Here is a 13,780-nt window from a genome sequence, read left to right as displayed (position 1 = left end):
TGCCCCCATAGCTGTAACAGGAAGAGTTTCCTACTCCCCAACACAGCTGAGAAGTCAAAGGCACTACAATGCTTCTAAGGGAAGACAAATTTAAACACCAACAGAATTTTCAAGCTGTTGCAAAGGAGATACCATCAGGTTATTTTTAAACTACAGAAAGACTGTTGATATGCAGTCTGAGGGTATAAAATAATTCAATAAAGCAGCTTGAAACTTGGCCTTTTAACTCAGGCACCTAAACTTCTCCCAGGCAGTGCCAGGAGACAGTCCCACTCGTGATTGCTCGCTAAAGAAGCTCGTCAAGTCCAGCCTGCAAACTCATGAGCCTCCAAAACGCACGAAGGAACACGATTATGGCTGGGGGATTTAGCAAGCATGCAGGCAGCTATTTAAATAAAACAGGAGAGGGAAAGAAGTCATCTAAAGCAGCCAGGTTGCTCTCCCCCCTTCCCCAGATCTACACTAGCCTAAATCACTTTTTCTACAAACAGGATGAAAACACCATTCAGGCCTGTCTTGTCTTGTCAGCTCACTCTGTCCTATGGAAGAATTTTATAATCGAAAGCCTCCGTAACAATACAGCGGATTTACTTGCACCACAATCTTAATTGAACTGCTGTCTCCGCTCCTGCTCCCTGCCCTGTGGATTCAGGTAAAGCACAACTAAACTGATGGCAGTGATTCATCTACCTGGATTCAATTTATACCCTCAGCCTTCTGCTGGAAAAAAAAAAAATGTATTACAATGTCTGGTAAAAAGCCAAGTTATTAGAACAGAATAGAACCTTTCTCACCTGGGGTGGGTTTGCTTCTCCAGCATTAATTCAAAATTTTTTTTTAAAATAGAGACATGCTGTAGACATAACAAATGAGTATTTCAATATATCCATAGAAGTTAACACATCATTAAAGAAATAATAAAAAGCATTAAGCAATAGAATTGATTGTCAGACCTGCGACCTTCAAACAGCAAAGACACTGCAGAGAGAAAAAGGATGCAGAAAGAAACCACTGCTGGAACAGATGTTCATTGCTGTGAGAGAGGGAGGCAGACCCAACACACACCTGCACCTTGGACTCCATCACCTGTGCACAGCCCTGGTACAAGTGTTCTCACTTTCTGCTGGTGATTTACAAAGAAAAATAGCAGCAACCCAAGTACCTCGTCTAGTGCATCACATACCATATAAAACTACTCCCAATATTTGCAAAGCTCTGCTTCCGCCTGGACTAATCAGCATTAGGACAAACAGCCCACTAGCATAGCAACAGCTATTTTTGTGCTTTTTTCCTGCTAGTCTTTTAAATACATTTAGCATTAAACCAGGCCTATTTGCATTGAACTGGCTCAATGGTATTCCTGTCACTCCCTGCTGAAGTCTTTGTGTCAGTGTAAGCGCTTGCTTATACACAAGCTTATCTATCAGAAAATTCACCAGAGAACTTAGTTTTGTTTTGTCAAAAGACAGCTCAGAATGACACCATTCTGCTTTGCAGGTGATATATTTTTACAGTCCAAGTAAATGAAAACATGCAACACAGTAATAAGAAATAATAGGAAATTACCTTTTGGACCAGCACTGGTCTTTGCTCCTCAAAGATGTGCTTGTTAAAAGCAATTAGCAATTGTTCCTTTTGATTTTTTTTTTTTAAACTTACTTTCAAACTCCACATTTCTGACCAACAAAGACTAGCTGAATTTCTATAAAGAATCTTTTGGGGACACACGAACTCCTTGATATTTGAAAGAGCTTTATAAATGTGCAGCAGAATTACTTGTAGAAATCAAATTGAAAGGATCTGATTGTTTTGTTCTAGGGAAAAATCAGAGAGAGTCATCTCCATGTCCCAAATCACTGTTTGCATTTTCCTAAGAAGCTGATGACCAACATCCCATGGAAATACCACTAAGAGCTGCTAGAAAAATAAAATACATCCTCAAGGGTTCTGGTTTCTCTGCTGCTTATCTTTATTCCCAATCTGCAAGATTACAAATCAATTGCTTTATTTTAATGCTAAAACCTGTGACCTTGGAGAGCACTCAGAGCTAACAAATGGAATTACGAAATAAATTGCTTCTGAAACATGCTTGGAAGCTTGGCTTGGCGTTGAGGGTAGGGCAGCAGGGGAGGAGTAAAGAACGAGTATTTAGCAGTTCTGCCATTGTGCAAAGCCTTGCTGCATTGGCATCCTGACGGTGTGTGCAGTTGTTCTCTGCATCCCAGGAGGATGAGCTGGAGTTAGGGAATGCATACAGATGGGCAACTAAATTGATTAAAGGAACAGAGCAGCTGCCTCACCATAAGGGTTACGAACAAGGCAACAGCAAGACTTGTGTTCAGCAAGTCACATTAGAACTAGGAGGCACTCACCAGAAGATTGATTTGGGACAGATGAGGGTTTCCTCCCTCCCAGTTACACTTTTAGAACAACACACACATTCCAGGTGGTTACTCCTGCAGGACATGATGGTGGTAGAGTGAACTTGACAACAGTAACCCAGGCACAACTGGTCCATACCAAATATTTACAGGTACATGCTGTATCTGATCCTTCAAATCAGGGGCTGCATCTACTGCACTTGCCTTTAACTGCATTTAACTGCATCACTAGTCACAACTAAAGGTGTGCAGCCACCTGCCCCTCTCCCCTTTCCACACACACACACTCTACAATTGCTACTATAATCTTAAATGCCTCTTAAAGATCTGTAACCGTAGGAGCTGCCATTTCCCCGAAGTGGATGACTCAGTCCTCTCATGAACTATATATACGTACACACACACACATATATTTTCCTCCCTGAATATACCAAAGCCTTCCAATTCTACCTCTACCCAACCTGGTGCTGTTTCTATTTCTGTGTCTCTAACCTTAACTCATATCTTGCCATGGTCACATATTTAATTGCAACACAGATATATTGCTCTCAGTTTTGGGGGACTTGATGGTTGAGAGGAAGGAGAGATGCCAACAGCAGCTTTTGCTCTTCAGTTACATTTCCTTCAAGTCTTTCTCACTCTGTTCTTCCACTCCCTGGCCTCCAAGGGATATCCTGTCACTTCTAGCAATCCCAAGTCCCCTATTTTATAGCCTGGCTACCTCTTTCCAATGCCCATTTGGAGGCATTGAAATAAAGGTTAGAAATTTAGGTTACAATCCAACACCAGGGGCACCAATGTAGATTGCTCAGCACTTAAAACCAATACAGAGATTGGTATTATTATCACACATTTGAGAGACCATTTTTACAGCTGACTGATACTTTAAAGTAAAGCAATCAGTGTCACTAAGCATGCAAGAGCATACTAATTTGTGGTCTTTGAAAACAAAGCTATATTCAGGCATAGGAAGCTGCTATTAAAGTGCTCAAATTTTGCGTTCCATCAGCTCAAAGTCTAAATTTTGTCACACAAAAACAAAAGTTACTGAGACAAAGCATATGAAGTTTCAGTATCAAGAGACAGTTTTGCTAAAGCTGCGAGTGACCAAATAAAACGTGGTGAGTTTTGTGGGGTTGGTTTGTTTGTTTTGGTGGTTTTTTTTGTTTAGGTGTTTTTTTTTTTTTAATAAAGCAACAGTTGCATTAGTTACTCCTTACTACAGAGCATCACCTAAATAAGGTCACTGCTGCTATTTCAGAGTCTTTAACCCACACCACAGGGACAAACACTGTAAAATATATTCCCTGACTCAAACCCCTGTGCTGCCAAATGTTTTCCAAAATATAAACTGAGCAAGCATATCACAATCCCAGAGAGGTTACTGCAATCTCTACTCAGAAAGGACCACTTAGAGAAAACATTGATTCTCTAGACTGTTATATGGATAGATAAGTTAAATGTATAAATGAGATTACCCCTCAAAGTCACTCTATCAGACAGAGAACCACCTTCATCCTTAAAAATCACATTAATTCGACTTGGACGTGACCCCCAGGTTACCAAAAAATCTCCAGATTTGTCCTCTCATCAAGGTAAAGTTGCCTTGGCTACTCTCACTAGATCAGATTCAAGCCTAATGGATGCCTGAGGAAAACCATAGGACACAGGATCCCAACCTGTTTCAGTCTCGTTCCATTCCTGGGAATTATTTGGGATATTCCAGCTCCAGCAGCACCAGCTGCTGCTGAATACACCCTGGGTACCCTCCCCTACCACTATGCCTACTCCAAGCTCCAAACACCTGATGAGAACTCACTCCCCCTCAGCAAACCTCTATTTGGAGCATAAATACAAGACCCCAGAAAGTCATCTCTGTGCGTTGATTATCTTCATTTTTCCCCCCCACAACTGGGCAACAGACAGGGAAGGGTGTTAGAGCTGCCCATCAAAGCCTGCACTGCAAAGGAAGGACAGTCCTCAGCTCCAGGCTCCCCTGGGAAGACATCACTGCACAAGCTGTGGTGCAGTCACACTTTCAGGATCTTTCTTACAGCCACAGTAGCCTGGAGGTCTGTTCTGCTCCGTTTGGAGGGAGGCATAAAAAGGTACCACATTAACAAAGCAATGTCATTAGACCTAGTTCCAGGCCCACTTCACGCTCACAAAAACCCTTTTAAGTGTAATGAAATGCCATCAAGTTCTGACAGAGGCCACTTTGCAGTACGCCCGTTCCATAAAGAGCTTGTTTAAAGGAGAATATTAAGCCTGAATCGGGGAGGTTTGGCGGGCTTAGATCCATCTCACAGCTCAGAAATCAAACCCAACGGAGCTACTTTCATGCTTTGTCATTGCTAGATAAAACAGAGTCATTCTTTTTTTAAACCCAACGAGAGCATATACTACGCTATGAGATTAATTGGGCTCCTTGCAACAGCTCCCTTTTCACGGTCCCTTCTACTTTGCAGGAAAGTTACCATGAACCTAAATCTCCACTAAATACAAAATCTCTCAGCGAGCCACAGCAGACTCCCAGCCTTGGCTGTAAGACTATAGCTAGAGACATCCTCTTCTACTGCATAAGGTTTTTTTTCCATACATGCATTCGGGGGATCTTGGCTTAATTAGCACTAATGATGAGAAAACCTATAGGGAACTGCTGAATTCTGCAAGCAACCAAACATAAAGCGTATTGATAAAAAGCCACTTTCCTGCGAGGCGATGCTCTTCTGCATGCTGAAGAGAAGATGACGACAATCCCAGGCTTTTTCCATGCCAGATCCAAAGAAGTACAATGAGCCAAAGCCGCTGCAAACAACTACCGTGCAAGTTAATGAGGATTAGATTCAGTTTTTCCACAAACACCGTTTTAAATAAGCTGGAGTAGGGAAACGTTAACTGAAAATGCCAACGGTTAAAGGCAGAACGTTTCTTATGACTCTGTTTAAAATTCCAGCCAAAGGATCAGTCTGCCTGCTGCAGTATTTCGGGTAACCCCAGGATCTGCCATTTCACCCAGCTGGGCTGATACACAGTGGGTTCTGAACAGCTGGAGCACAGCCCCAACACTGCCAAATACCAAGGTAGAAGAGGTCACAAGAATCCAAACAGCTGCCTTCAAGCTTGGGAAACATTTCCAGAGCAGAATCACTGAATGGTTAACGTTGGAAGGAACCACTGGTGGGGTCATCTAGTCCAACCTCCCTGCTCAGGAAGGGTCATCCCAGAGCACATGGCGCAGCATTGCATCCAGACAGTTCTGGAATATCTCCAGTGAGGGAGATTCCACACCCTCTCCAGGCAATCTGTCACCCACACAGTGAAGAAGTTCTTCCTCATGTTCAGGTGGAACAGAAGACAGCAGCCTCTGCCCAAGCAGTCTAAGAAGAAAGTTTGAGGCGGGGAAACTCTGCTCCAAAACAACCTGTAAGGTTGCCTGAACAGCAGTACCATCTCTTCAGGACTACACCACTGAGTAGGAAGGAGCTCAAGCAGTTGTGACAGATACTGAAGCACCTTCTAAACATAAGGCTATTCAGAAGCTTGCAGGCTTGTTTCCATGCCACCACATTTATTACTACATCAACAAGGATTTTGTTTCTTCAAAATTGAGCAAGGCAGCTGCTGACAGAGCTGACGAGGCAGGGTAACAACTAGATCTGAGAGAGGGACCTCCATCAACACTGGGACTGTAAACAGTGCAGTCTGTCCATGAGCTCCAATTCATGACACCTCCATGATTTCACAGCAGCAGCTGGAGATGTTTGTCTCCAGCTGACCACACTGCCAGAGGTCCCATTTCACAGGACAAGTCACCACCCGGGGCCAATAACCACCCAGTAACTCAAGCCTCCAAATCTGCCTGACACTGCCTGCCATCAGCTCCTTTGCCAGACACCCTGCAGAGCAGCAGGAGGGACAGCTGGAGACAGTAACCTCTTTAGACTCCTCATCTGAATCCAACAAGGCACCACAAGGCAGGGCAGCAGCTTCCCTAAACATCGAGTCCATAAACAAGGAGCCAAAGGATGGGCTGGGGCAATTAACTGCAATGCTCCTGCTTGCCTGCTATTGATGGAACGAGGTTAAAACGTCATTTGAAGCATTTTTCATCCAACTGATAAGTTTGATTCAGGAGATCTGTTGTGTTGGCATTTTGAATCTCATTTCATCAGTATTTTGAATGCTACCCATAAGTGCCTTTATTTTTTTTCTAAAGAATAGTTTGTGTATAACCTTAATTTCAGCCTCATATAGAGAAACTTGATCTGCCTTCCATCTTCACTAGCATAAATGTATGCACACACTTGTATATAATCCTGTGAGAACATAAGCATCACTTCATAACTTATTCTATGTTATTTATTATCTTATTCTACAACACGACTATGCAGCTCATAAATCCCAAACATGACTTAGAGACTGTATTTATTAATACAAATGATATTATATTAATAATCATGAGCTCTAGCCTCTTCTCCAGGCTGAGCTGCTTGTAAGGTTTATTCTCAGAAGCATTTAAGCCCACACCATACATCTTTGCATGCTTTAACACACTACCTTATTATATTTTTTTCAACTACCTAACATTTAACAGACTAACTTCTCTAGTTAGCAAGGAAGGAACAAACAACAAAGAAATCCAAAGGCATGCTAATGCTTTTCAGATCATTAGCTCCCAGCAAATTCAGGCTTTTCCAACAAATATAGCGAGAAAATTAAAAGAATATTGTAATAAGCTACAGAAATCCATTTTCTATTAATAACAGGCTTGTGTCTTCAAGCAGAAACAAGAATTCACTGTATCAACACTCAGTGTCAAATGAAAGCTATAAAATTGGGGGGGGGGATTAAGAGAAATCCATCTTTGCCTTTTCCAGACACTGCTGGCATGGGAATTCTGTGCAGGAGATGCTGTGAAACCACAGCTTTCATGGCTTGCAGTTCCTGAGGCCAAGACACAGCACTCCTGCCTGATGACAGCCATTATCCCACGGACATCAGGAGGGACAGAAGGGCAGCTACCCTGCAGCCTCACGGAAAGGATTTCCATCCTGATCAGCCAAGAAGGGGCGGGCGCAATGATGCAATGCAATTTTCACATGGTGCCATCCTCCTATCCTGAATATTAGTGTCTCAGAGGACATTCCTGACAGCACAGCATCCATTTTGAGTTCCCTGCACTTTCACAAAGCTGCTTTTCAAAACAAAAACAAAACCAAAACAACAAAAAAACCACCACCAACAAAAACAACCCACCAAAACAAAACAACAAAACACCCAAACCAAACAAAAAGACCAGTTTTAAATCTAATAAACAAAATCCTACGGAAATTGTAAGCAGGGATATCAAAGTTTGTAGGGATGAAATTCCCTTTCCACTATACAAGTCACATAAGGAGTTCCTCCTTAAATTCTTCCTCCTTAAAACTCGAAGCCAGAGGAAGATGCTCTGTAGACAGTGAGGACAGAACTGTCAAATTTCTAATGATCTGACCATGAACCTTTGTCACAAATAGAGTCCCCAAGACTTTGAGGTCTCTAGTCCAATATCCTGCTCAGACAAGGGGCAGCTCTTTGGTCAGACCAGGTTGCTCAGGGCTTTCTCCAGCCTGTTCTTGAACAACTCTGAGGATGGAGCTTGCACCACCTCTTTGGGATGCCCACCCCAAAGCTGGACTGCCCTGTGCTGAGCCAGGGACTGCTACAGGACACTTGTCAAGAAATGGAAACTGTTTAGGGAAATTGAACAAGAGTGCCTTCGAGATAGATGAAGAATTAAAGACCTGAAGTGCAATCACTATTTAAAATATTGTTTAAAAGCCAATTCCCAAATTTGTCAAAAGACCACTTTTAACAGGCCATTTATAAAAATTCATAAAGTTGAAATCCAGGAAAAACTCCCATTGAATTATCTGCAGATGGAGACAGGCTTGAAGTACTAATAGAGTTTAATGGGAAAAAGATCTTCCTACTATCAAATAGTCTGAAATTAGTAGGAAAAAAATGAGGTCCCACTGGTGGCCATGCAACTTCCATCCATTAACTTGCCAATGTCAAGCTATTTAAGTTTTAGCCCTTAGGCTGATGGAAGAACAAACTTCTCTGTGCAGCATCACCGTGGTCAACAGAAGGTTTGCTTTTTGGGCCAAGAGAAAATATTCTTTTCTGGTGTCAGAGGCCCTTTGGGTACCAGCAGCCCTTCCTGGGGACTGGGAGGCCTACACTACAGGGCTGAGTCTCTGAATTTGGAGATCAGAACTGACACCTGTATAATCCTTCTTTTGGTAGGAGTCACATTTAGTTTCTGCTCAAGGAACTCATGCCACACTGAGGTAGCACCAGGAAATGTATCAGTTCTGCACTCCAGAGAAAAAAGATGGGAATGTGAGGGAAAGGCTCTGCACTTCACTCAACTCTAATTTAAAATCCCATTTCAGCCCCAGACAAACTCTGGTCTGCAGGCCAAAACCTCAGGTGAAATAAGGTAAGAGGACCACAGGACAGGCACAACCTTCAAGCAGGTTCAGGGAATTCTGCTTCAAGTTTCCTTGGCCATTCTGCAGCTTAAGTTTCTTTATCCAAGCACTTCTCTCTTCCTTCTACTTGTGGGAACAGTTCAAATAAGACAGATCCATTCACAGTTTTGAGCTGCCACTTGTAAATAAGAGTCCATTTAAAAAAATGATTTATTTAACAGGCTATAAGAAAAATCCAGCCCTCCTTATTTCTCATCTTCTCATGGAGCAGCATCTGCTGCACTCTTAAAACATAATCCTGTGAAGGATAAACCCACTTCCATTTCATTCATTTATCTTTACCACCAAGATAGAAACATTGCTGGTCACAAACTTAATAAAATGGCTCATCTAATCCTGGCCAGCCCAAGCACTGAAAAAAAATAAATAAAAAGGGGAAAAGGGGCTTCTTATGGTCGACACAGACCTAAAAGGTATCTTGTTAAAGTCTGGATCTGAGAATTTATATGGACAAGTAATTGCAGTCCACAGTAAAAAGGGGAACAGAAAAACAGAATGGTTCAATGAATACATGAAAAACTCACTCCTAATGGATTTTTTTTTCTTTCAAGCTCACCTTTGAAGAAAGGATTTCAGGTCATGTTACTGAAAGGGTCAACACAAACAAAAATGCAATCTTGAAATAGCATCCAAACAGTGCAATTAAATCTAAGAGAAACCTCTTCACATCTTGTTCATTACTGAGAGGCAATGGAATAACAGCAAGTGATGAAATAAACAGAATAAGGGACACCAAAGGGAAGAGCCAGTTTTTGAACACTGGATCAGGATTCAACACCAGTTGGGTAAGGTTTTAGCAGCCAAAACCACAAGTTGTTTGTTTTCCTCTCTGTAAATCACTGTGCCTTTAGATAAATATATTTAGTGTTGGTTATCAACCCCCATAGGATGGCATCTTTCAGAGAAATGGTTACCTAACTCAGAAGAATTTAAAATAAAGACATACTTATGTTCCCACCAGAGCTGGGAACCACAAAGCAGCTCCCTGATACCCAGGTTTCCGAGAGACATCTTGCTGTAGTGTATTTCTTTCATTTTTGTTCCTTTTTTTTTTTTTTCCAAATATGAAAGACTGCCACATTATTCTCTGAAGGCCTCTGACAGTGGTAAAGCAATTTTCTCCATAAATCATTGTAATGCTAACACAGCAGTTTACAGACTCATCTTTAAAAGAAAGCCTTTACATTTACTGCCACTGCCAGCAGAGAGAAGGAAAGTTGAGCTCTGACAACTGCTCCGTCTAGGGGCATAATAAATGGAAAATATATTCCTTGGCCCAATTCTAACAAAACTTAATATACCTGTGAAAACCGTGTAAACACTTTGTACTTAATAGAGCTGAGTGCATTAAAAAGCCATTTAGCACATTGAGGTACAATGTTCATATTACAAACGTGCTGCAGGTCCCCCTGATGCTACAGCAAAACTGAGCCACCTGCAATCACAACACCTTGGACGTGCTTTCCCTGAACACCCTTCTCCGATCAGCTGTTGTTCTTGAAGCGAATAAGGGGGGGGAAAAAAAAAAAGGGATGAAATTTTTCTTCTGAGCAGGTTTCTAAGCAAGGTTAGGAAGCTCTCCCTCACTGGGCTTACGATCTCAGAGGGTGCATCTTCCCAAATAAGGCCTTAAGCCCGTGGTGGGAGATGCACAGCTCGGGCACCAGTCTTGCACTTGTACCTCGGGCAAACTCCCTGCCAGGCTGGGGAAACCTGGAACTGGAGAGCAGAGATTGGCGCTTGTCTCCTCATCCCAAAAGGCAACTGGAGCTTCCCTAAACGTTTCATCAGAATTTTTATAGGAACACAACCTACACAGTGTTGAGAAGTCCAGACATTCTCATGGCAAGGAGCTCAGGAGAGCACTACTGCCACTCAGTTTCAGGGCTTTTTCAGCCTGTCTTTAATTACACTTTTCACCCCGTTACCATAAACCCAGCTTCATTTCCCTTCTAAACATCAAGGTTTTGCAGATAAGGAACATTTCCATCTTCCTCCTTCATGAACTTAAAGCTAATACATCTTAAAAAGCTCTTTAAGTCAGCAGATCTTTCGGAGTCCAGAGCGTGAACTTCATGTAGGGTCAAAGCAATTAAACTCAACACTCCTGTATTCTGCACATTTGTAGCAGCAGCTTATTTAAAAAAAAAATAAATTTGCAATGAAGTTTAACTTCTGGTTAATTCTACTTTTATTTCAAGCATACTTAGAATATCCCTTTAAAATACTTCCTAAAAAAATAAAGATTTCTTACACAGTAGCCTTGTATTTACATCCAATTGTCTCAACAGAACAGCTAAGCAGCAAAATTTCCTTTTGGTCACTTCACCAGTGTTTTCCTGCTTCATACTCAGTTACATCTTTAAAAGGCAGTGCAGTAAAATAAATAAAACTTTTCAGAGCACTTTAAAATCCTATTTTCACTTATTAAGTGCCTTAATTAATTTGGCTCGTCTGTGAGTACCTAAAAGCTGCTCTTATTTTCTTAAGCTGCCATCACTAAGCCACACACCTCGTTGAGTTCCACAGGCTCTATGAACTCGAGGTTGTTAATCTGGCTGAAGAACAATGGTGAACACAGGACTATATCAGTCAAAACATACTAAGTGTAAACTCTTGATGGCCAAATTGTGACTTTGCAGGAAGTGTTTGAATAGCCAGAAGCCAACAAGAGTAACAGCAGCAGCATGCTCAGCAGTGCTGCTTTACCAAAGCACTTGAGGACACGCTCAGATGTGAACAGCCTTACTCAGCCCACATGCTAAAACCCCTAAAAATTTCTCAAATGCTTTGATTAAAAAAAAAAAAAAAAAAAAAAAAAGGCATGAGCAGGGGAGAACATTGAGTTGGAAACTAAGTTATTGTTCAGTGAAATGCATTTAACTATTGACTGGCTTGGAGGGAGGCCCCACAGCATCTTCATTGTAGCAGGAGCACACACACTTTTCAAACATATATTTCACCAAAGAATTAGGATGCCTTCCAAACAGGAGCGTGATTTAGTGCCCTTCCAGCATTTTCTAACCAAATACCACAAAAATGCTTCTCTTGCAGAATGTCAAGGAGAAGAAAGGGCAAAGGAGCAAAATCCAATCCGTGCTGAAGTTGGAAGCCGAGGAAGTTTGTCTACGTTGCAGTGAGATTCCCATCTGCATTTCATTGCAGCAAGTGTGAACCCAATCAGTGCAGGTTAAATATACGTCAGATCCCCGATTATTGTGCTCTGACCTCTGTGGCTAAGTCGGACATTATACATTCCTGCTACATATTGCAGTAGTTAGAGAATCGATGCTGCTTTAAACAAAATATGTATTCCATGCTACATATGCCTCCATTTCTTCACATGGTACACATTTCTTGGGGTCTTTCAACAAATATTCAAGCTGTTCTGTCACTGCCCAAACAGTCCCTTCATAAGGCACCGTTCAAGATCAAGGCTCAGAAAACCCAAGTTTAATCTTGTCAATGCAATGTTTCTTTCAAGAGCTCAAGTATAGTCTCTTTGGATCTCCTGATCCCCACGTATAAAACAAGGATACTACTTCTCTCAAAAGATTGCTGTGGAACAAACATTTAAATTAGTGAAACGTGCCTGAAGAAGCTGCTGGGTCCTGCATATATGCCATGCAGAAGAGGTTTCCCAGTTAACACATCCCATCATTTTTTCCACCACAAGGAGCTCCAAAACAAGCCACCAGGGACTAAACAAATTCCCAAGGTAGTGGGGAAACCAGTTTTAACTCTTAAAATTACCAAGCAAGATGGATGGTTTTTAAAACGCTAAAACTGCATAATTTGCAACACAACTAACAAAGAGGACTGAGTCTACAACAGGCTTTGTGCAGCAGCTGCTAATGTTCACTGGCACCTCAAAGGTTCTGGATTTGGCCTTGACCAACACCAACAGGAATAAAAGGTACTACTGAGATACCTGAGTGCCTTCACAGAGCAGCGATGGTCACAAAATTACCACACACACACACAGTCACAAAACTATTTTTGGGAAGCAACTGCAAAGCGTGGCACATGTACAGCCCATGACTAATTTAACACGGGTTATTAACTCAGCCTCAGCAGCCTGAATCATATCCATATGAGATATGTCATCAGAAGCACAGTGTGCCTTACCTGGACACTATGCTGGAGCCATTGTAGAGGTCACTGGCGTAGGACAGCGTTGCCAGGGGTCGGACAGAATTGTAGCGTGTGAACTTGGATAGACACTCTTGAAACTCATCCAGCTGGCTGGTGGTTCTGCTGTCATCTAGGGAGAGGCAGCAGCATAGGGGAGGGCAGAAACAGAGGAAAATCAACTCAACAGTAAACAAAAAAAAAAAAAAATCAACATATGACTTCATGGGATACCATTGCTGCCTGTTATTTGGGGAGGACTCTTGGTCAAAACCAGGCTCTCTCTCACCTCTAGCATTCCCTGAAAGCACTATGATTTTTTTCAGAGTACAGATTAAGTCTTTCCACTGCAATGCTGGGTGAACCTACTGCGCTGAGAATCTGCCTAGAAATCAAATACAGCTTTCCTGGTAAGCTCATCTATTTTATTCACATTGAGAGCCCATGGGCCATATAGACTATTAACAGAAAACCTTTAAGCATATCAAAATGCACTGGAAAGGACACATCTACCTCTCTGTGGAGGTGAAAGTATATCCCTCTCCCTGTTCTGTTACACTATGTCTACATTTGGTGTCAATTACTTTCAAAATACTTTTAGTAAAAAAATACTTGTCTTGTTATTCCAAAAGCAACAGAGCTAAGGGAGAACCATTTCAGGGCTGGAGAAGGAAGACAAGCATGAAACCAGAATGCTCCCTGTACTAGAAGTTTTGTAGAAAATTATGA

General features: G+C 41.9%; 1 protein-coding gene across 4 annotated transcripts in view; it reads right to left on the bottom strand.

Moving 5' to 3' along the window:
- The window catches only part of COP1 (COP1 E3 ubiquitin ligase), a 122,961-nt gene that overhangs the window by 72,004 nt on the left and 37,177 nt on the right, over nt 1-13,780 (bottom strand). For all 4 annotated transcript variants that reach the window (XM_027903970.1, XM_027903968.1, XM_027903967.1 and 1 more), the window contains exon 11: nt 13,049-13,184. In XM_027903970.1, the coding sequence (XP_027759771.1) occupies nt 13,049-13,184 (136 nt within the window). The remainder of the gene's footprint in view (nt 1-13,048; nt 13,185-13,780) is intronic.

Source organism: Empidonax traillii, unplaced genomic scaffold, assembly GCF_003031625.1.
Source record: "Empidonax traillii isolate 1590-97213 ecotype Southwest subspecies unplaced genomic scaffold, ASM303162v1 scaffold1002:size361594, whole genome shotgun sequence".
Taxonomy (NCBI): domain Eukaryota; kingdom Metazoa; phylum Chordata; class Aves; order Passeriformes; family Tyrannidae; genus Empidonax; species Empidonax traillii.
Note: the sequence above shows the minus strand (reverse complement) of the source record. Positions and strands in the feature narration are given on the sequence as shown.